At 35.7% G+C, this 22,190-nt stretch overlaps 1 protein-coding gene across 8 annotated transcripts in view; it reads left to right on the top strand.

Moving 5' to 3' along the window:
- The window catches only part of ZNF385B (zinc finger protein 385B), a 342,481-nt gene that overhangs the window by 278,322 nt on the left and 41,969 nt on the right, over window positions 1–22,190 (top strand). For 7 of the 8 annotated variants that reach the window (XM_084892614.1, XM_084892607.1, XM_084892608.1 and 4 more), the window contains one exon: window positions 13,044–13,154. The exons of the other annotated variant lie outside the window; for it this stretch is intronic. In XM_084892614.1, the coding sequence (XP_084748740.1) occupies window positions 13,044–13,154 (111 nt within the window). The remainder of the gene's footprint in view (window positions 1–13,043; window positions 13,155–22,190) is intronic. 8 annotated transcript variants of the gene reach the window in all.

The raw sequence follows: 22,190 nt of genomic DNA, 5'->3' as shown, positions 1-22,190 counted from the left end.
AAACATTTCTGAAAAATCTTCAGTCCTCTCTGCATCTGCATATTCTGAATGGAGTGACACATATAAGATAAAAAATGAATATAGCAAGTGGCATCATCAAGATAGGTAGATTGTAAATACAAATGATTTTTGCTTCATAACATAAAAACTGTAAAAACTTTCATGAATGCTACTGAGGGATTTTGTGTTTTCTGACAACTTGCTATCTGGTTCATGCAGGTTTTTCTCTATTGCTTGATTAGGAAATCTTGATGCCATATACATGGCCAAAATGTATCTAAAATATAAGCACATTGTTTTTGTTAACCCTCATCCAGGGACAATTTTCCATTGATTTTAGAGAGAGTGGAAGGGATGGGGGGAGACAGGGAGAGAAAAAACATCAATGTGAGAGAAGCACATTGATTGGTTGCCTCCCACATGTGCCAGACCAATGCTGTGGTTCAAGCCTACAACTGACATACATGCCCTTGGAATGGAACCCACAACCCTTCAGTCCGCTGGTTGAAGCTCTAACCACTGAGCAACTGGCCAGGGCAACATTTTTAACTTGATAATGCCACTTGCTATATTCACTTTTTATCTTATATGTGTCACTCTATTCAGAATATGCAGATGCAGAGAGGGCTTTATGTACATCTGAAATAAATTTTGTGGCTAAAGTAGTTTTACCCAGAAGTGACTCCATTTCCTTACAAATTCTTAAGAAAAGAAAGACAGTTCAGTTTAAACTACTTTGGGTATGAACTATAACTGCCTTGCAAATGAAAATGATTATAAATCAGATAGATAAATGTATAATGCCAAGGTGTACCGTTAACAGAGCCTTATTCAATAAAGCAATTATTACTGCAGAAAGCAGAGGAAAGCAATTTATTAAAGTTCTTTATTTTACTTTACAAGTATGGTATATTTTGCTGAAAAGAGTTAAATGTGTACACATATACATTCATACAAAAGGGCAATCGTGAAATGAATAAATGACATAAAATATTTTTATATTGCCTGCCCACAAAACCACTTGGACCAATTTCTAATCAAAGTCCTAAAGTGGTAAGTGTGACAGGGAGCCTGCAAGAGGAAGGAGGACAATAGAAGCAATATGGGTATAGCTGTGACATCCTCAAATGGGAACCAGAGAAGGGGCCCAGATAAAATGCAAGATGCCCAGTCAAAATTGAATTTCAGAGAAATAAGACTATCCTATGCAATGTTGGGCATATATTTATACTTAAAAATGGTTTTTATTTGCAAATCTGGGACTGTAATAGGAGATGCAGGTTCTGGTCTTAGCTGAAGAGGCTCAAAAGCAGGTTATTAAAATTCTTCAAATCTGTTCCCATTTTCAAGTGAGGAAGTGAACCAAAGTCATGCTGGTAGGTCTGGGGCCTGGCCTATCTGATTAACCAGAACTGCTTTCAGTGTTTCATTGTATTGCGTTTTTAGTAGGATCCTGTTTTGGGGTAAGGTGAAGGGAAGGTTTGGGGGACTCCAACTAAAACAAACTAAAACGTAGTTGAAGATGAAACTGTTCTCTGACACTGACCCCATGTAAGGAGAGCGGATGGGGAGTAGAGCCCAAGATGCTCATGCTTGGAGCATCGCAGGTCTGGTGCCTGGCATGGAGCCTTCTCAGTCCTCAACGACCAGGTTTCTTCTCAGGGCAAGAGTGAGAAATGTGTTGTCCTCCATTTGATGGGGAGATACTTCATTTCTGCTTTGCTTTGCAGAATGAGGAATACTTCCCAACAGGCCCAGGTTTGTGATTCTCACTTCTGCCTGTCTGGTGGGGATGTCTTTTCATCATACACCTTTTAATTTGTGTCAAGGACCCATTTTGCCTCTGTATCAGGATATATCTGATTAGTTACTGAACAGCCTTTCAAACTTAGGTTTGACAGAATGGTTTTGAAAGAATGGCAGTTAATGCATTGGGCTGTTCAGGAAGTGTATTGATTTTTAAATCAAGAAAGCTTATTACATCTGTAGTCCCTTAGAATGCCCTTGTAACATTTTTTTAGCCTGTTTACCAGAAAGCAGGCAAACATATTTTTACTTCCTTAGATTTGGAAACTTAGCACCAATAACTTTTTTAAAAATAACGTTTAAAGCTACCGTCCTAAGTATAGGCAAGTAATCTAGTTATGTGTATGCCATGTTTTTCTCCTAAAAAAAATTAAAAATTCTATTTTAAAAAATATTTCTCAGACTTATTTTTGACAGTGAATTTTATGTTGTGGAAATTTAATCTTGGAGGCAGTTTGGGGGTTTGTTTTAAAGTCTCTATTTAAAAAAGAAACTCAACAACAGGAACGGGAAAGAACTAGGTGACTGTCTTCTAGGTCAGATATTAGTCTGTCCTTGCAAACTTCAGGATGGTGCTTTCTTTCAATGTGCCATAGAATAATCACTAATGTGAATATATTACTTAATTCTTTTCACACCTATTGAAAAAATATTTTTAGTCCAATAAAATGAGTTTTGTTATATTTTACCCTGAGGAGTCACAGTACTAAGTAATATAGAAAACACCTGACTCATTTATCTTGGTGAATCCTGCTCCTGTTCCTGTCACTCTGAATCGTGTATTTTAACTAACTTTGTCGGTGGTTTTCTGTGGGCAGTATAGTTTATTGTCAACTATATATCTTGGGATGTTTGTTTGTTTTCAAATATTAATATACCTCATTGAGAAATGCAAGCTATAAATATTTTGAGAATAGTAACTTTCCACAAAAAAAATATTAATAGTATTTGTCTTCATTTCATTTCTTCTGAGCTATTAAAACTTACTTTAGAATATCTTATTAATTCTGTTAAAGATTCTGGTAGTTTTTTACTTTGCTTAAAAATTTTATAATTTTTCTCATACTACTTCAAAAAGGCATTTAATGATTTTTTATGAATGCTATTGTTACCTTGCCTTTAAGACACATTATAGAACTTTCATATCTATATGCATCCACTGGCCAAAATTATATAGGAACATCAAATCTTAATAAAATGGATACCCTTGCAAGAACTTTTTTTGTGTCCTCATGGAAAAATACCTCTCATTCCTAATGGTTTCTAGTTGTATCTAAGTATTTGCTTGTTCAAGAATGGAAACAAGCAAAGGAAAGCACTGGGTTTCCTTAGGAGACATAATTCATAATTACCATCTTGCTTTTTACCTACATTGCAAGGAGAAATTGCAATTAGGTTGAGGGTGGTCTGCTCTCCCTTAATACATCACATCAACCAATTAGACCTTTCAAATATATTTGTAAACCTGAATAGGGGTACATATGCAATTGAACTTGAGTTCTTTAGCTTACACACCTAATGTATGCATAGGCATATCAACACCCAAAACATTGCTGGGTGTGTGCGTGTCCACGCAATGAGGTATGAGTGGACCTTCAATTAAGTCTCATAACCGTTGCTGACAGAGCTGAAAGTCTTATTTGTTAAACTGAACTTTTTGAAATGCTCTTTGATGTGGCTTCTTAAATTACCCAGTGGCATAACTACAGCTTTGCTGCATCACCCTTGATCCCTGGCAGCACGGAAAATCACCAGGCATGTGGAGCCGGCCAAGAAAATGGAACATTTTACATTTGTACTGACCATATTTATTACATAAAAGAATCCACTGTCAGAGTTAGACATTCAGCTTTAGTAAAGCCCACAGGTCTAATCTTACGACAGCTCCCATTTACACAAAATAACTACTGACTGAAAAAAGAACCTAGAAAAAATATTCCTTTTACCCAGAAGAATTTAAAAATTATCTGTCAAAAGTGTTAAACTAGTGTTCCACTGAAGAGAGGGAGGTGGTGAAAGTCCCATTCATTTGCTTTTAGCTTTTTTGCTTTTGCCATTTGGTAACTCTTTAAAGTTCTAAAAGTGCTGCAAACGAAAATCATTATTTTCTTATAATAGCATCACAAAACAACTCAGATCTTAGAGAAAAACATGTACTTAGTTAAAAACCAAAATAAGTAACTCATGGTCATTTTTCTACTAAGTCCCAGGGCAATCACACTGTACGGAATCCCACCTGAAGGGTCTCCAGGTGAGATGTGTCTGGCACATGGAGAACTTCCAGCCTGCAGACCATTTCAGTCTCCCTTTCTCCTTGGGGAGATGGAGACAGCGGTGGCTCGGAGATTCAGTGGTTGTCTTAGGACTTGCTACTTGAATACAATCTTCTGCAAAGGTCTTTCAGACCACCTTGAAAGCTGAAGAACATGCCCTTACTCTACAGTTGTTATAAGTTGTATGCATATGCATTCTGTATGAACTGCCCTAATTCATTGAATAATGTTCTTATTTTTATATGTTTAGTATGGTTTTACATGCAAAAGTATCTGCACCCCAATTATATAAAGACAACTAAAATGTTTATGGGAATTATCCATAGTAAAATATTGTTTCATTCCCATTATTCTGTTGTAATTATTTTCATGGCACTCAACACTGTTGAAATACCTTATTATTTTAGATATGTCTCCCCAACTAGAATATTGTGTTTTTGAAGTACATTCTCCACTCTACATGGAGCTCCTAAAGGAATACATGACAGTCTCTTAATAAATTTTTGTTAAATAAATTAATTTTCAAGAAGCATAGTTTATGTGCCCACTGAAAGTTATTTACAAAGGTGTTGGAAAGCAGCAAAACTTCCCAAGAACAGAACCAAGTTGATATGAAATACCCTCTAAAAAGGTTGCATCATTTACTATCAGAGCAGTCTAGAAAGAGGACATTATTTCATGACAAAACATAAATCTCTTAGCATCCCATCCTATGTTTCTTTTTATTCTACACACACACACACACACACACACACAAAATTTATCAAAAACAACAACAAAAAACACAACTGGAAATGCAGTTTAGTTTTCTTTTCAAAATAGGTCTTCAAAGTAGATCACAGTGTTTTTTCCATCCACTATTACCCATTTTGTCAATGGAACATACAACTTGTCTGATGAATCCCAGAACTTCACCTGACTATATGGAATCTGAGTGAAAGATATCAAGCTTTGTAAATCCATTTACAGAAAAAGGAGGGCAGAAAATCCTTCTCTGTGCTCTCCTCCAATTGTTTCAAATAAAATAAGTGTGCCAACTCCCACTTATATTTTCTACTGGGACTATTGGCCACCACTAGGGAAGCTCTGGAAAAGGATCAGGGGATCCCACTTCATTTCTCAGTAATCAGATACTATTAGTTGTCAGCCAGCCTCAAAATACTTAAAAGCCTACTACATTTTGATAAAATAGTAGTGGTGGTGGTGATGGTAGTAGTAGTAGTACTTTGTTAAGTCTGAGAGTTAGATGTTTGCATAAGGTAAAATATTACTTTATTAAATACTAGAGGCCCAGTGCATGGAATTCATGCACTGGGGGGTGTCCCTTAGCCCAGCCTGAACCCCCTCCAATCTGGGATCCCTCTCACAACCCGGAATTGCTGTATTACAAAGGAACCTCTCTCCTGCCTGTCTGCCTGATTTCTTCTAACCACTTCTGCCTGCCAGCCTGATAGCCCCCTAACTGCTCCCCTGCCAGCCTGATTGATACCTAATTGCCTTCCCCTGCCAGCCTGATCATCCTGAACTGCCCTCCCCTGCTGGCCAGTTATCCCTAACTGCTCTCCCCTGCCAGCCTGGTCACCCCCAACTGCCCTCCCTCCTCTGCAGGTCTGGTCACCCCCAACTGCCCTCCCCTGCCAGCCTGGTCACCTCCAACTGCCCTCCCCTGCTGGCCTGGTTTCCCCTAACTGATTTCCCCTGCTGGCCTATCACCCACAACTGCCCTCCCCTGCTGGCCATCTTGCGGTGGTCAACTTGTGATGGCATGGGGGTGGCCATCTTGTGCGAGGGTGTGATGGTCAATTTGCATATTACTTCTTTATTATATAGGATGTGTTGTGTTAGTTTAGTCTTTATGCCAGTTAGGAATGTCTGGTTAACTTTCTGTTAGAATAATCGTATTCCAGTAGAATGGAGAAATATTTGATTTTGTTTGCAAGGCACAGGCAGTATGTGGTTTCAGCAATGAGCTGGGGATTCATGGGGGAAGTACATCTCCAAACATTTGGGTTTTGGCTGAATCAACAGTTTGTGTAAAGAGTGGCATGCCATTTGTCTTCCTTTCAACGACAAGGATGGTTTCAGGGGGGACCCTGTTCGGGGGCCCTGGGTGGGAGAAGCAGTGGCAGTGTGGCAAGTCACGGCTTTCACACATTCCAGATGCAAAAATGCAGGACTCGCAGTAGCGTGCAGTCCCCCTGTAATGTTCTATGTGGTTTATTTTGTTGAGCCTGCTGATTTGAAATCCAAAGCAGTATGAAGTGGTGTGGCTGAGCAAATGTCACCAATGATATGCAGTTGTTTATATTTTTTGAGACTTGAGAAAAAAAATTGTCTTTATGATAGTTGTGTTCATTTTATTTCTATTTAAGTTTTCAAGGACGTGGGAACAGTAAGACAGTAATATAAAAGCATGTGGCCAGAGTATTTAAATATAAAAGGCAAAGCCTTTTTGTGAAGTAACTTCAGAGAAATGTTGCTCTTCTGTGACGTAGCTATCACTTTTATATGTGTCACTTCACAAATATTTGAAGTTCTAATGAGAACCCATTATCATGTTCTTTTCTATAAATCCAGTATTGAAAAAAGGAAGGGATGGAAAGTTGTCATTTGTTTTGTACTGCTGTAATTGTATAATACCTCAGTTACAAAAAACCGATGTTCTACCAAACTTCCAGAAAGTCCTAAATCACTAGGGTTTAGTACACAAGGTCTTCTTTGTAATAAAACCAGGACAGGTGCAAAATATGATGGTCATCTGCTATGTGTAATCTCCAAGTATTTCCAGAAAGTTCTCTGTGTGTGTGTGTGTGTGTGTGTGTGTGTGTGTGCGCACGCACACGTGTGTGTAAACCCAACAGTTACATTGGGGGAAGAGGACTGAACAGCTCCTTCTTTATTTATGGTTTTCCTCACATTGCACAAGGAGAAATTAGTTTATCCTAAGAAGGGCATAAATAGCTCAAAAAGAGAGAAGCCAAGACGCTTTTCCAGGAAATCTCTATTTAGGCACCACGTCGGCCTTGTGTGTAGATTGACTGTGCAGCTGCCTTCCAGGCTCCAAAAATTCTAGTTACAGGCATCCTTTTGTCGCAAATCTCACGCCCTATGGGAGTGCCATTCACGATACCCATCATCCCTGCTCAGTGTTTCTTAGGGAACATGGTGAGGAGAGACTCCTGCCTGAGTCTGAATCCTGGCTTCAGGCCCACAAACTTGAGGGAGACAAGTTACTAAACCCCTCAAAGCCTCAGATGCCTCATTTGTAAAAGGAGGATAATAATGGTATTTCCCTTGTGATGGTGGAGACTACACAGATAATCCCTGAGGATAGTTTCTGGCACTTAGTAAGAGCTCTATAAAGCTAAACTGCTGTTATGATAGTGTTTAATAGTATTATTACACAACTTGAGGAGGAATTAAAAGGCAAATATCCCTGGTAGGATAACACACTTATGTCACTCTTACAGGGAGGACCCTGAGTGCCTAAAGTTGAAAAATCAGAAAAGGGGAGAAAGCTCACAGTAGTGGGGAGGGAGCAGAGGAGAAAAACTTCTATGTACATCCTTGTGCGGCTTTTTTTTTTTTTTTTCTAAGTGGTCCCTTCTTTTCCCACCTTCAAATTTAATAGAATTTATACGATCTTTTTCACTTTTCTATTTTTATAATTAGGTCCTTTCTATTGTTTGACTCATCCTACCCCATCTAGTCAGGGATAGCATCAGAAACATATTAGGCTTCCAGAAATGTTTGTTGGATGATTGATTTTTACATTTTAAAAGCCAAAAACCTATTATCTACTCCTGTTTAGTAGAAAAGCTAGTATCGCTCACTATAATCTATAATAACAAAAGTGTAATATGCTAATTAGACCAGACATCCTTCTGGGCATCCTTCTGGACAACCTTCCGAATGAAGCCAGGGCTGTGAGTGCCAAGGCAGCAGTTGCAGCAAGAAGGGGCCAAGGCAGAGGAGGCGGCTGTGGTGGTGGTGGGGGCCGAGCCCCTTGCATAATTTTCATGCCTAGGGCATCTAGTTGTACAGTAAGTGCTTGCCAATGATTTTTAGAACACTGGTTAAAGTACATGGCTAAAGTTCAGATGACATTTCCCCATCTTTAAGAATAATATGGGTATCCAGCCATTTCAGCACATAAAGAAAACCTTGTACGATTCCTGAGCATTCCTTTTTGCTTTTTAATTGGGTTCAATTTACCCCAATACCCAGTCCCACTTGATAGTTAGTGAAATCATAAGACTCTTACAAAAATACAACTCAAACTTCAGGCCTCTTGAAAATTATTGGGGTCGTTGGAAAGCTTGGAATTCAGTTTTTGATGCCTGAAGCTTCATCTAGCAATGCTGTCTAGACTCTAGAGATCCATCTAGTAGGAAGTCCTTTAGTTGTGTAGCCCCTCCTATAGAGTTTGCCCTGCCCTTAGTGGTGTGCTGCAGTGTTTTCGCTGCAGCTGGGTTTTATTGGAGCTGCATATTTGTATCTGATTGCTTACACTGTGCAGACATACATTACTTTTTTGGTACACTCAGTGAAAGTCATGACCTTTTAAAAAAAAAAATCACACACATTTATGGTTCCATAATCTGGTGACTACACCAAAGATAACTATTTGTCCTTATTTTGATACTGAAAATAGAATAGATAGCATGGTAAGGTCAGCTTCATTAATTTCCTTTTTATAATAGTTAAATTTTCCTTACATAGCCTCCAGTTATCTCCTTGATTCTTGGCAACAGTCATAACCCCATTTTTCATTTTTATTATCTACCAGTTAATTGCACTAATAGATTTTGCTTTTATTTCTACATGATTTTCATTTGACAAAGTGGCAAATGTTAACACTTGCTGCTTTTTTTTTTTTTTTTTTATTAAGCATTTCAGGTTTTTAAAGCAGAGATTAACAAAGAAAATAGATTTTTTTAAATTTTTATATAAATTTGCTTCTAGTCTCAAAAGTGCAGAGTACTTCTAACTTTTACTCTTTTAGAAAAGAATGGGCTTATTTGGGACCAATAAACTGTGTCAAGTAAGGAATACTACTAACTAGAACTATATGGTAAACGAGGGGTTTTCCTTTTTCCTAAAAAAAAAAAGTGTTTTCAGCACTATTTATCAATTAATCTCAATCTTCTCAATCCACAGACCGCTTTCTTGTGAAATGTGAACTAACATGAACTAATTTAATTTGAGTATTTAAGAAGGAATTTGTTCATTTAAAAGTGATATAAACATTTTACTAATGATGTTAGAAGACACTTGCTCATTTTTAATAATTAAATGTCTATTGAATCTTTAAAAAACAAGTTTGTCATATAATTGCTATACTTCTAATAATTTTCCTGAATATTCAATATATGAAATCATAGATATAGATTTAGATCTAGATCTAGATATAGATATAGATATAGATCTAGATCTAGATCTAGATCTAGATATAGATATAGATATAGATATAGACATAGATATAGATATAGATAGATGTATAGTTTGATGACACTAAGTTGAATCACTTACATGTATCACATTTTAGGATTTAAGAGAATGTTTTAGTTCATCTTGATTGTTTTATTCATCCTAAAAATTGGTGATTGAATAAAATTATGACCATTGATTTAGCTATACATATCTCATTATGAGAACTTACATTGTACTAATGGAAGGAAAATTTAAGTTAGTATAAGTTTACATCATAATTATTTTCATCTAACTTTTAGAATATTATAAAGAATAAGAAAATAATCAGATTTTGATGACTTTATACTTTTAAAAAGGAGAGAGAGAAATCTAAAAACATTTTCTATGTTCTTGACAAGTCTGGAACTCACTGAAATTTCTCAGGTATTTATAATTATGACATCAGATGGAAAATACACAAAATATAATCAAAACCATTTCAGTTTCAAGGTATCAAATGATTTGGCAAATGGAGCAATCTTTTTTCTCCCACTTCAAGTTTTCTTTCAATTAAATCATGTCCCCAATTGATGAATAAGAAATATAAGTATAGAATTCTCTGGTAAGCAGCAGAGATTTAGGCAGGGGAAAAACAAGTGAGTCTTCTCCTGAAATACTACCTACAAGAAAATAGAGAATCAAGTGGAAAGTGGAAACTATCTCCTCCAAGTGGCAAACATGAAGGATGAAATTTTTATGACAAGGTGATTAGGGACAGGGTAAAAGGGCTATGTTTATTTAATTGATTTTATAGGTACAAGTAGGATTATGTATATAAAGTACAGAAGCTAATTCTGGTTAGAGTTTCTTGAAGGAACTGCCTTAGTTGGCTTATCAGGGAGTAGGTGGCTGGGAACACATCTGCCTTTGTATTTGGATATATCCTGTTATAAAGTGTGTGTGTATATATGTGTGTGTGTGTGTGTGTGTGTGTGTGTGTGTGTGTGTGTGTACCTATATATATATATTATACTAATATATGTATATATGTATTGTGTATATATATACACACTAATATATGTATATGTACATATGTATTGTATTATAGTATATATTAATTTCAGAGAAAATATATATTGACGAGAGAAAATCATTGATCAGCTGCCTTCTGCATGCCCCAACTGAGGATTGAGCTTGCAACCCAGGCATACGCCCTGACAGGGAATTGAACCGGGACCTCCTGTTTCATAGTTCAATGTTCAACCACTGAGCCATGTCAGCCGGGCATGCCTTTGTATCTGGAGTGCTCAGCCACAATTCACCTATCAGGACAGAGAGCTTGGGAATATAAATGGAAAATTGTAGGTTAATGCACAAATATGAAATTGGAGTAACATAAATTTGCACTAGGAATTACTTTTTTAATTATGTAGGTTGATAATTTCAGAAATATAAAGGGGATGTTTATATTCAAGGGTCATGTTGGAGCTGTCAGCAAATATCTTGGTTTACTAAGAATTTAGAGCTAGATTTTTGCAGCCATATCTTTTGTCTGTGTTTCTATATTGTGGTATGGGAATAACTAGGATATGTATATTTATTTCATATGATGAAAGTTTTCATTTTTAATGTTGAGTAATAGAAAAGCATGTACATTAAAACTATGGTTTCATAATTATTACTACATTTTTTAAAGTATTTTACTTTGATTTAAAGAAAAAGACATGAATAATAATAACACAATAGTATATAGATATAGCAAAGGTAATGAAAGTGGCATGTGAAAACTAGTGTTTGAGAATATTCATATAGTTTTATTCCATGTGGTTTACACATCACCAAATGAATTTTTTAGAGCCTGAGAACAGAAAGTATCTCAATAAAATGCTTTCATTTTTTAACTTTGCAAAACAGTGTAGTTTTTATTCTGTCAACATACGTATGCCATTTTATTTTCCTGTCCAAACTAATTTTCTATTTCTGGTAACAATCAGAAAGTATAGTTTCATGTTTTACAAATGGATAGATGAAACATAAGTGTACGCACTTGTGAGTAAATTAAGAAAGTGTACATTGATATTTCAATGCCCATGGATCCTTGTTTTTTATTCTTACTAAATAAAATTTAATATAATCAGTTTTTGCCTTGAACAAATCAAATCCTCAGATTTCCCAGTAATTCTATTTTCCACTTAGTAGTTAAGCATAATCCTATTAACACTTTTTTTCTTTTACTTTTTAAATTATTATACATAAAATGAACTTTGGGGGAGTGTGTATAGCTCTATGAATGTGAACACATGTATAAATTGTGTGACGACCACTACACGCAGGCTACAGGATCGTTCCATTACTCCAGAAAACTCCCCTCTTTGAAATTGTAAGTGTCCCAAACCACATAACTGTTTTTATATTAGCAATGCAGTCTGTCATCTCACTTAAACTTGTAGCAAAAAAAAAAAAAAAAAAAATAGGCTACTTTACTATTCAATAATTCTGTAATCCATTGTTCTTTCTAATGCACGTAAGTTTTTCTAGTTGCTAATTTTACATTTAGTGGATTTATACTCCTGACCGGGGATAGTCTTCATTTCTCCTCCCTCCCAAATATTATCAACTAATCCAACTCTAAGCTCTAACCCCAGGAGATTTCCTAGATGATGGTGTGTCAGTTTGTGTTGCATCTGTTTATTAGCAATGCTTTGTTTATCATCTGCATTGTTTTTTGAACTGCCAGTTGTCCAATGTTAATGCTGGAGATTATTATCTGGCGTGCATAAGAGAATCACTGCTGTGTGTCTCTTTTTATAGGCTCTGCACATAGTGTTTGTTTTTTTCTTTCTCCATGTGTTTTTGTAGCTGTGTGCCATATATTTGCTGGTTAAGTACTTTCATCACTTTATGTTTTTCTGAATGTGTATGGTATATGCAAACAAAGGGAGGAAAGTCACACATTGTAAGTCAAAAAACGTGCTCAATATGTAAATAAGGGTTGCATATTAACCAATCTGTTATGTGCATTTCCATTTCGAATGAGTTTTACCTGTAGTATATGAAAAGTAATAAGTTATTTTAAAATAAACATTTTCTGGGCTGTGAGACAAGCCTGTAATCTATGACTTTGCCATAAATCAAAATTTAAGAAACTGACATATATCTGTAATAATTGCCATTGAGGCCATTTCAGACTATCATGGGTATTATCACTTCATATAGGGAAAATATTAACAAGTTAATTTTAGCTTTGACCTTTGGGTTTTAAATATTCTTGTTTTATGATTCTTTTAAAGTTTTTCAAAACTTCTTATGATGCATATGATTTCTTGGGATGTTGGATTCTCCTTTGATTTGTGCTGATTTCAAACCAGTTTATTATTTTTTGGTTTTGTTCAATCCCTGGAAATAGTACTTTACTATTGAATGGGTGTCTTTATAATTCTTGTTTGGGAATGAAGATAAAGCCTTAAGAAATAATACACCTATTATTACTTGCTCACACTCTTTTCTATCCTTTGAAGTTATAAAATGATTATTTTATCATTTGCTCTTCAGATGGATCCTGTGCAAAAAGCAGTTATTAACCACACGTTTGGAGTGTCCATTCCCCCAAAGAAGAAACAAGTTATTTCTTGTAATGTCTGCCAGCTTCGCTTTAATTCGGATGTGAGTATCTCCTTTGTCCTGCTCTCTGCAGTCTGTCAAGGTGGAAGTTTGATTGTTCTGGATACTTACATCTCTTCATATGTACCTACTGTCTAGCAGCCACTCCTCTTGGTGGCCCACTTACTTCAGTGCCAGGTTTTCCAGGGATTTGGATTCAACACTAGAAACTTGAGCAATTGGGGGCCTAATATAAAAAAAAAAAATCAAGGCTTTCTGTAGATAATCAATCCCTTCTATACCATTTTATACTTAACCTCACCAATTGTGTTTACTTTTTTAAAATACTTAAATAGCAGAAAACATGTTTTAAAATTTAAAACGCAATGAAAGTATGAAAAAAATGTAATAAATTCTAAAGAAAATCAGTTATTACTCTTGCTACCAAGTGTTGTATATTTCATGTGTGTGTGTGACAAATCATAAATACCCAAGAAAATAATTTACTATATAATTTCTATGTTCTCAGACATGAAAATATAGAAAAAGGTTAGTAAGTTATTTCATGTAGCCAGTTTAATTATCCTGCTAAAGAAGGATAACAAGAAAAAGGTACAAATTAATATTTTATGAAAGTTGATTTTCAAATTAGACATAAAATAACATGAAATCAAAATAAATAATATTAGAATGTTTATAATAAAACCAATTACCAAATAAAGCCAATGACCAATGCAAATTCAAATCTGGAGATTCAATATCATAGGTGATATTTCTTGAGTTACTCCACCCCAGAAGTCATTTTGCAAAACATTGTTATAGGATTTATATTTATTGGAAATACTAAAATAATAAATACTCTATATACTATTGTATAATTGCACTTATATAACTTTCTGAAATAGCAAACTATGGGGACAGAAGTCAGATCAGTAGGGACTGATGGCAGGGTTAGGGAATTGAATACAAAAGGGCATGAAAGGAATGTTTAGAGAGTATATCTTAATTGCTGTGGTGATTATACAACTGTTTTTGTTTCTCAAAACTCATAAAACTTAATACCTAAACAGGAATTATACTGTCTGTAAAGTATAATTTAGTAAACGTGACTGAGAAAAAAAAATCAATATGACGGGAAAAATGAAATATGTTGTAAATAGAAGACTAATTAATTATAGATACATAACTACTAGAGATATATTAAAGTACAATATTACTATTAGATTTAAATTGTAATAATTAAAGCAGTTTTGCAAGAAAAGACAGAACAATGAATACTGAAATAGATCCAAGTATATTTAATAGCTTTGCATAGATATTTTACAAATGTCTATAGTCACATAGGGAAATTAAAGTATCTGTAACATTATGAATATAAAATTAAAATGTTCACTATTTAACTGACTCCTTACAAAAGTCCCACCTGAAGACATGCTTCATATTCAGTCCTAGTATCCCCTGTGCAGCAATGCTATTATTGAAAACATCTGATAATACAATGCAATAGATTGCAAAGTGAATCCACATAAATATTGCAAAAGAGGCAGATTTCCATGAAGTCTATGAATGTCATGTTAGAGAACTGCTCAATACAAAGCCACTGACAACTGAGGATATTAGAAAAGGTAACTTGATAAGAGAAAAATAACAAGGTTGATGACAGACTCTTCAAAACAAAAGGATTGACTATCAAGTGAATAATAGGGGCTTTGGGCAATTATGAGTGCCTTCAATTAAAAATAATAATGACATATTTACATGGTTCAAAAAGTAAAATTAATTTTAAGACATACACTGAAAAATCTTGTTCCATCGCATTCCCCATCCTAACATGTTCCATGCTGTTCCTGTCTATCTGTAACAACTTTAATATTTCTTGTATATGTTTCCTGGGTCTGAAAACCAAGAAAGAAAGAAAACCAGGTAGGAACATATACTCTTATTTCATCCCTTTTCTACATGAAAGGTAGTGTACTTTTGTTTGCCTTGCATTTTTTACATAAAGATATATCCTGGAAAATTTTCCCCTATCAAAACATAGAGAGCTTTCTCACAGTTTTCACACAGATATGCTAAGGCAAAGATATTTACATCCTCGTCTCTGGAAACTTTTACTATGTATGTTACTATATATGTCAGAGGAGAATTAAAATAATAAATAAAATTAAGGTGCCAATCAGTTGACCATAAAATATTTTATCCTGGATTATCCTGTGGGCTCAAGGGTCCTTAAATGTAGAAAAGGGAAGCAAAAGAAAGGTTAGAGTGATACGGTGTGAGGACAACTCTACTGGCCATTGTGGGCTTTGAAGGTGGAAGAGGGGGCTGCAAACCAAGGAATGTGGGCAGCCTTTGGATCCCCTAGAACCTCCAAAGGAACACTGTTCCTCAGAATTATCAAGATAATAAATGTGTGTTGTTTTAAACCAGTAAGTTTGGGATAATTTGCTGATACAACAGCAATAGAAAACTAATATAGTAGTCTACATGTGGATGTTCCAGTTTATTTAACTAGTCCCTTATTGGTGGGCATTTAAGTCATTTCCAGTATTTTGGAATTACATAAATTTTCATAGTCAACAAATGTCAGAGGTAGGACGTAAATTCAGGTCTCTTGCTTCTAAATCTACAGCTTTTTCTATTTTATTATGTTGCCTCACATATTAACTTTGCTCGTTTTCTTTGCACTTATCGAGCTTATATATATATATAATTGATTTTTTTACAGAAAGGAAGGGAGAGAGATAGAGAGCTAGAAATGTCGATGAGAGAGAAACATCGACCAGTTGCCTCTTGCACACCCCCTACCGGGGATGTGCCCGCAGCCAATGTACATGCCCTTGCCCGGAATCGAACCTGGGACCTTTCAGTAAGCAGACAAACGCTCTACCACTGAGCCAAACCAGTTTCAGCTTGAGCTTTTATTTTATGCCAAGTACCATACTATTTTCCAGAAACCAGCATCAAATTTATTAATAGCATGAATAAAAGCATCTAAGGTTTAACCTGATGAGATCCTCCCAGAAATTGTTCCAGATCTTCAGCTCTGTGTTTTTATACTCCATACATAGAAAGGCCACATGGTATAGAACAGTAGATTAAGAGTATTTGAATGTGATTTAAGGTTTAAGATTTGACTTGATAAATCACTTCACCCTGTGGGCCTCGATTTCCTCTTGTATGATATCACTAAAATAGACTACTTGATCTTCAAAAGGATGTTTCCAGTTCCATGATTAAAAATCATTTCCATGCCGAAACAGGTTTGGCTCAGGGGATAGAGCGTCGGCCTATGGACCGAAAGGTCCCAGGTTCGATTCCGGTCAAGGGCATGTACATTGGTTGCGGGCACATCCCTGGTGGGGGGGTTGTGCAGGAGGCAGCTGGTCGATGTGTCTCTCTCATCGATGTTTCTAGCTCTCTAGCTCTCTCCCTTCCTCTCTGTGAAAAATCAATAAAATATATATATTTTTAAAAAACCATTTCCATGGCATTTCTGTTAGAAGAACAGGGTATAAACACCCTTGTTTTATGGGTGGGACAGTTAAGACCAAGAAAGAATGACTGAAAATTTTGGTTTTTGTTTGTGTCATGGGTTGGCCAAGGGAGGTGGGGATGAGGGCCAGTCTTCTTTCTTCGCCTCAGAATTGCTTTGGGAGTAGGTGCACCTTTGTCTTGAGCATCACTCCATGGCAGTAATTGTCTTTGTATTCATTAAGAGAGACATGGACAAACGCACATGTGTGAGCATGTGACCACCCCCTTCCTTGTCACCACTCAAAATTTCTGTTGATAATAGAGAAAGAAATAAAATTTCTAAGTCACACTTAGACTCTGGGTGGTAACATCACATAACCTGGATGGCAAATTCACAAGTATCACATATACATGTTCTCTGTGTTTAGTAATGGTGCTGTAATCTGCATAACTGGGCTTTGAAACTGAGCATTTTTTATTTGGGGGAGAGTTTATTATTTTATAATTACCCTATTTACATTTTAATGTAAGAATTAAGAAGATGCTCATCCTTATTTTCTTTAATAACATTTCTAAATCAGCCGGAGACTGAATTGCCTTCATTCTTCAGTGTAGAAAATATGGTTATGGAACAATCTGGAAGGCAGATTTGCACAGTAAACAGACTGCATTCTGCATTTTCCCATTACCCATATAAAATGTACGAGGGCAGGATCCATGCATTAAAATTCAATGTGACCTAGTTTAAGGGTCCCATAGTAGCCCCCTTTGTCCAGTTTTTATCATCTCAGTAGCACTCCACTGTTGGGAAGCAAAAGGCTACAGCTTTATTTACACAATATAGGGTTATGCAAATGAGCAAGCATTAATCACAAGCATTTCCCAAATGAACCTTTACAAATTAATACCATTAACTTTGCCAGGGGGCAAGAAATTGCATTCCAGAAATAATAAGTCTTTCCAACGGAGTCCCAGACATTGGCACAGATGTGTACAGTTCCGAATCCCTGGTTTCCTCTAGGCAGCCCCCCTTCCCCCAACATGGCTTAAGCTGGCACGGAGTGAGGTTGTCCTAAGCCTAAATGGACCTTTCTAATGAATGAATGAGTGTACTGCAACTGTAGTATGCTCATAAATTGATAAGCCTAAATCTTAATCTTTACCCTTTAGCTGGAGGTAAGCCTTTCCAGGAAAATAGTTCTATACTTTTTCAGTAGTTGTTTTTAAATAAGACTCAAAATTATTAGGGGTGTTTTTTGTCTTTCATACAAAAATACTTGAAACTAGTCCCAAATATAGACTTCTAAAATATTTTTGAGGCTAATATTTGTCTTTTTGGCTAGGTTGTAAGTTGGGAATAATTTTTCCAAATAATTTCTAATTTGCATATAATTCCAATTCCTTGGAGAATAGTAGCAGAAGGATAAAGGAAACTCATCCTTAATATAGATTCTTACACAAAATCAAGGCAATTTGACTCTTTTAAATGTTTGAAAACAAAGATTATTATTATTATTATTATTATTATTATTATTACTATTACTATTACTATTATTGCTGCAAACAGTTAATTATAAATACCCTTAATACATGACTGGATCCTTTATGCTTCTTAGGCAAATCAAGATGAAAGCATAATGAGCTTTTAAATCAAGTTTTATATACTCCAATATAGGAACTGACCCTGAAATTTTGACACTCAGTGTTAATATCACAATTTATTAAGCATGAGATGCAGTGTCCTTAATTGTTATCGGAAAGGTAATACTGTAAACTTGATTAAGTCCCTGACCCCACGGGCTTAATCAAATTCACAGTATTATCTTTCGGATAGCATTAGAAACTTCAAATCACTTATAGTTCACATTTTCTTTTACTTTTTGGTTCTTTTTAAGTCTTTAATGTTGTTGTGTTGTTCTCTGTCTTTGTCTTGGTTTTGGGTTACCCAGTATCTCTAGCTCTCATCTTTGCTCACTGTTATTTTTGCTGTGTTCTATTTCCTCATGTCTCAAGACATAAGGAGATGACCTCATGCCATTTCATTAATTTATGTTAGACTGATTACACGTGGACACGAAACTCAAGGTTTGCTTGGAAGTTAAAGTAGCAAGGAATCAACCATATTTATGAACCTTCTATAGGTGACCTGACTCTCTCCTAGTCTTTACTGAAATTTTAAATTTTAGAAAGTGAAACCTTCAGTTCCCACATGACTGCATTAGTGTGTAATTGAATGTCTGCAATGCCAGTTCCCCTCTGCATTTTGTATCTTTGTCCTCTCAGCAGTTTTCAATTGGGAAAGCTTATTTAAGTATGCCCTCCTGGGTGTGTAGTGTCTCTCTCTCTCTCTCTCTCTCTCTCTCTCTCTCTCTCTCTCTCTCTCTCTATCTCTCTTTCTCTCTCTCTCTCTCTCTCTCTCTCTCTCTCATTTTTGTTTTTTGGGTGTTTGTTTTGTTGTTTTTTTGTTTTGTTTTTGTGTGTGTGTGTGTGTGTGTGTGTGTGTTTTAGTTCTAAGCTTGTGCCTACTTCCTGACTTCTTTAAGCAATTCATATAATACAAATTCTCTGTATTGTATAAACAAACTGGCCCATCCACCATCTTCCATTTAAGAGGCATTAGTATAGTTTCTATGAGAAGCCCTGGCATTCTCTGTCATCCTAAAGAGAGTTCAGCGTCATGAGATTAGAGAGAAAGCTGCAACTTGGGGCCCCATATCAATGTTCTTTCCCATGCTCTTGGCTGACCCTCCATTTCCTTTGGCCACCATGCGTCCCTCACTCCACCTCTCCCCCATCTGCTGTGAGGCAGCGAGTCCCTGCAGCAGCTGTGTTTCCTTCCCTGGGAAGTCAGAACGGCCGGGAAACAAGAACCATTAGACACCACGTTTGAAGATGTCCCTTGCAGCAAAAGCAGGCGAGGCCCTCAGCCACAGGGGCACTCCTTGCCTTTCTGAAGGATCAGTTCTTCTAAGGGAGACCATGTTTTGCTATTGGCTGCCTCAGACTTGCTTTTAACTGTAGAAATTTTGTCAATGAGTTATCAGTGTTTCTCTGTTAGTGTTAAACGTATTCTCAAACCATCAGGTTGCTCCTTCTGTCTTCTCTATTTTCTCTTTCCTTCTCTAGCTCATTCTGGGATATTTACAGTGTCTTTATTACATTTTTTTGTTTTGGGGTTTTGAGGGTTTTTTTAGGTTAATGACTGGATTCATTGCTTTAAATTCAGAGACACTTCCCTCGGTGGGGGGGGGGGGGGGGGGGGAACACACAACATAATTAAACATACTGTTTGAAACTCTAACCAACACACTGTTTTAAAAAATGAGTTTATATTATATTTCCTGAATTTTCAGACATCACATTTGATAACTAATATGTCAAGGAAAACTCTGAATGTTTGCTTTTAATATTTGACCCTTCCTACATTACCCTATCAGATATGTTCAACAGATATCTCTCTACCCATGTTCATCCTACAGATTGCCTGTCGCCTCCTCTCATATACAGTCACTGTTGGCCACCCATAAACATCTACTCTGTTTCTCCTGAGGCCCTTGAGATAGAGAATGGCTCCTTTAGCAGCCTCTCTATTAATTTATAATATATTTAGATAATTTATATTAATTATGTATATGCAATTGTATATATATTTGATGGGTTTTAGACTTTTTTAAAGAATAGGTGCTGATAAAATGTGAGAGGCAGAGTTTTAAGAACATAGGTGCCTAGCCAGCCAGCTCTCACCTATGCTGATCGTGACCTCCCCTTCAGAAAAGAAATGAGCCATGAAAGTGGGTCCTCACTGAAAAGTGAGCTGATGATGAAGGGGCTTGGAGAAAAATACCATTAAACTGACTTCTGCAGGTGATGATTAAATAGAGAGATACCAACCACAGTGATACTAATCTCATTTGTGGGTTTGGAACTCCAAAGTGTGTTGTAAAGTTTATACCTGCTGCTAAGCAATACAAATGATAAGCTAAATGAATAATTTCATACGTTTGAAAAACCAACTGATTCTATCAAGGAAAAAAAAAGTATGGGAGAAAGAAGGAATTGATAGCATCAAATGGAAATCTAGAAAGAGATAGTGTGCTTTTGTCAAACTTTTTACATTTTTCCCATAAATAAGACTATTTATATTGATTCTTAGGTATGGAAGGTAGTGAAGCAGATAGGAGGTAATTAAAAGCATAAATCTGAGGAGCCTGGGAAGGTAATCCTCTGCTTTACAGACAGAGATGACAAAATGATGAACATTTTTTGCTTCGATATGACAGAAATATAGCATGGTCACAGAGAGGAGGAACATACTGTGCTACAAGTTTTCTTCGGTAGCTGCTTTTTGACAGTTCTTAAAAATTTTAGTCATGTTTTTTGAAGCATATATTAGTTACTTATTAAATTTAAAAAAAAAAAAGCTTGCCTCCAAAGTAGTACTGTAATATTACAAAATTGTCAGTCTTTTTCAGCACTACCTTATTTGGCATGGACATTTGGATAATTTGTCGCTGGTTTTTAATTCATCAGTGAAAGAAAAAGATGATTAAGATTAAAGTGAAGTTTTTTAAAAAGTGAACATTATGACTTATAAAGACTCATATAGAAGTTTATATGACATTTTCCTCAAGCTATTTCTATGTGTTTAATAATACTCAAAGGTAGGATGACCAGCCTAATATGATGTTGTAAAGAACAGTAAATGTGGATGATATAAGGATAGTACCCATACTCATCCCTACATATCAGGAAAACCATTAAGTATGGCATCTACAATTTATCATCACCACTGCAAGCTTTGGTATATTTCCATTGCACATTGCTTTGCTGATCAAACATTAATAATACCTTTAAAAATACTATGGGTCTTCTTTTTTCCTGTGTAAAACTTCTATAGCTCTTTTAGGGGGAAGTAAAAGATCCTTCTTCTTTTTTTAAAAAATCTTTATGTTGGAAGTACTACATAGGTCTTCCTCTTTCCCCCATTTTTTTCAAGTCATTTTGTTGGTGATTTTGTCATCTAAAAGTTGTCTTGCCCCCTTGGGGGTAAGGGAAAGACTATTAAAAGCTTGTGGATTTTTCTTTTTTGCTTACTATGCATTGCTTTAATTAAAATTGGTTGTGGAATCCTTCATAAGATAATTTTTCATTCAATTTTTGTGGTTTAAGATTCTTTAGCTAAAAATGTATTCAGCATATAATTAGATATCAGGTAGAATTTCTAGGCTGAGTACGTATAGGTTTGCTAAATGATTAGTTGCTGATTTAAAGCTTATATTCAGACTTTATTAGGACGTTTGGTTTCCCATAGATTTTATTTTATTCTAATGCTTGAGTGAACAATTTATATAATTTTTATAACTTTTACAACCCCCAAAAAGGTATTGCTTATATAAGACAGAAGCAAAACAAAACAAAACATAAAAACCTGCATGCAACAAAAATAATCTTGTCTATTCCATTTCTTTCAAGCAAGTAGGTGGTTGAATACAGTACAGAACAATCTGCAAAAAAACATAAGTTTAGCTACTTTCATCTCTCAGGCAGCTCTTTGAAATAATTGACAGCATTTGCCCTGGAGGCCAGAGAATTTTAGATATAGTGGGTCAGCTTAAAGAGCAG

The sequence above is a fragment of the Pipistrellus hanaki genome, assembly GCF_964339955.1.
Source record: "Pipistrellus hanaki genome assembly, chromosome: 8".
Classification (NCBI taxonomy): Eukaryota; Metazoa; Chordata; class Mammalia; order Chiroptera; family Vespertilionidae; genus Pipistrellus; species Pipistrellus hanaki.
Note: the sequence above shows the minus strand (reverse complement) of the source record. Positions and strands in the feature narration are given on the sequence as shown.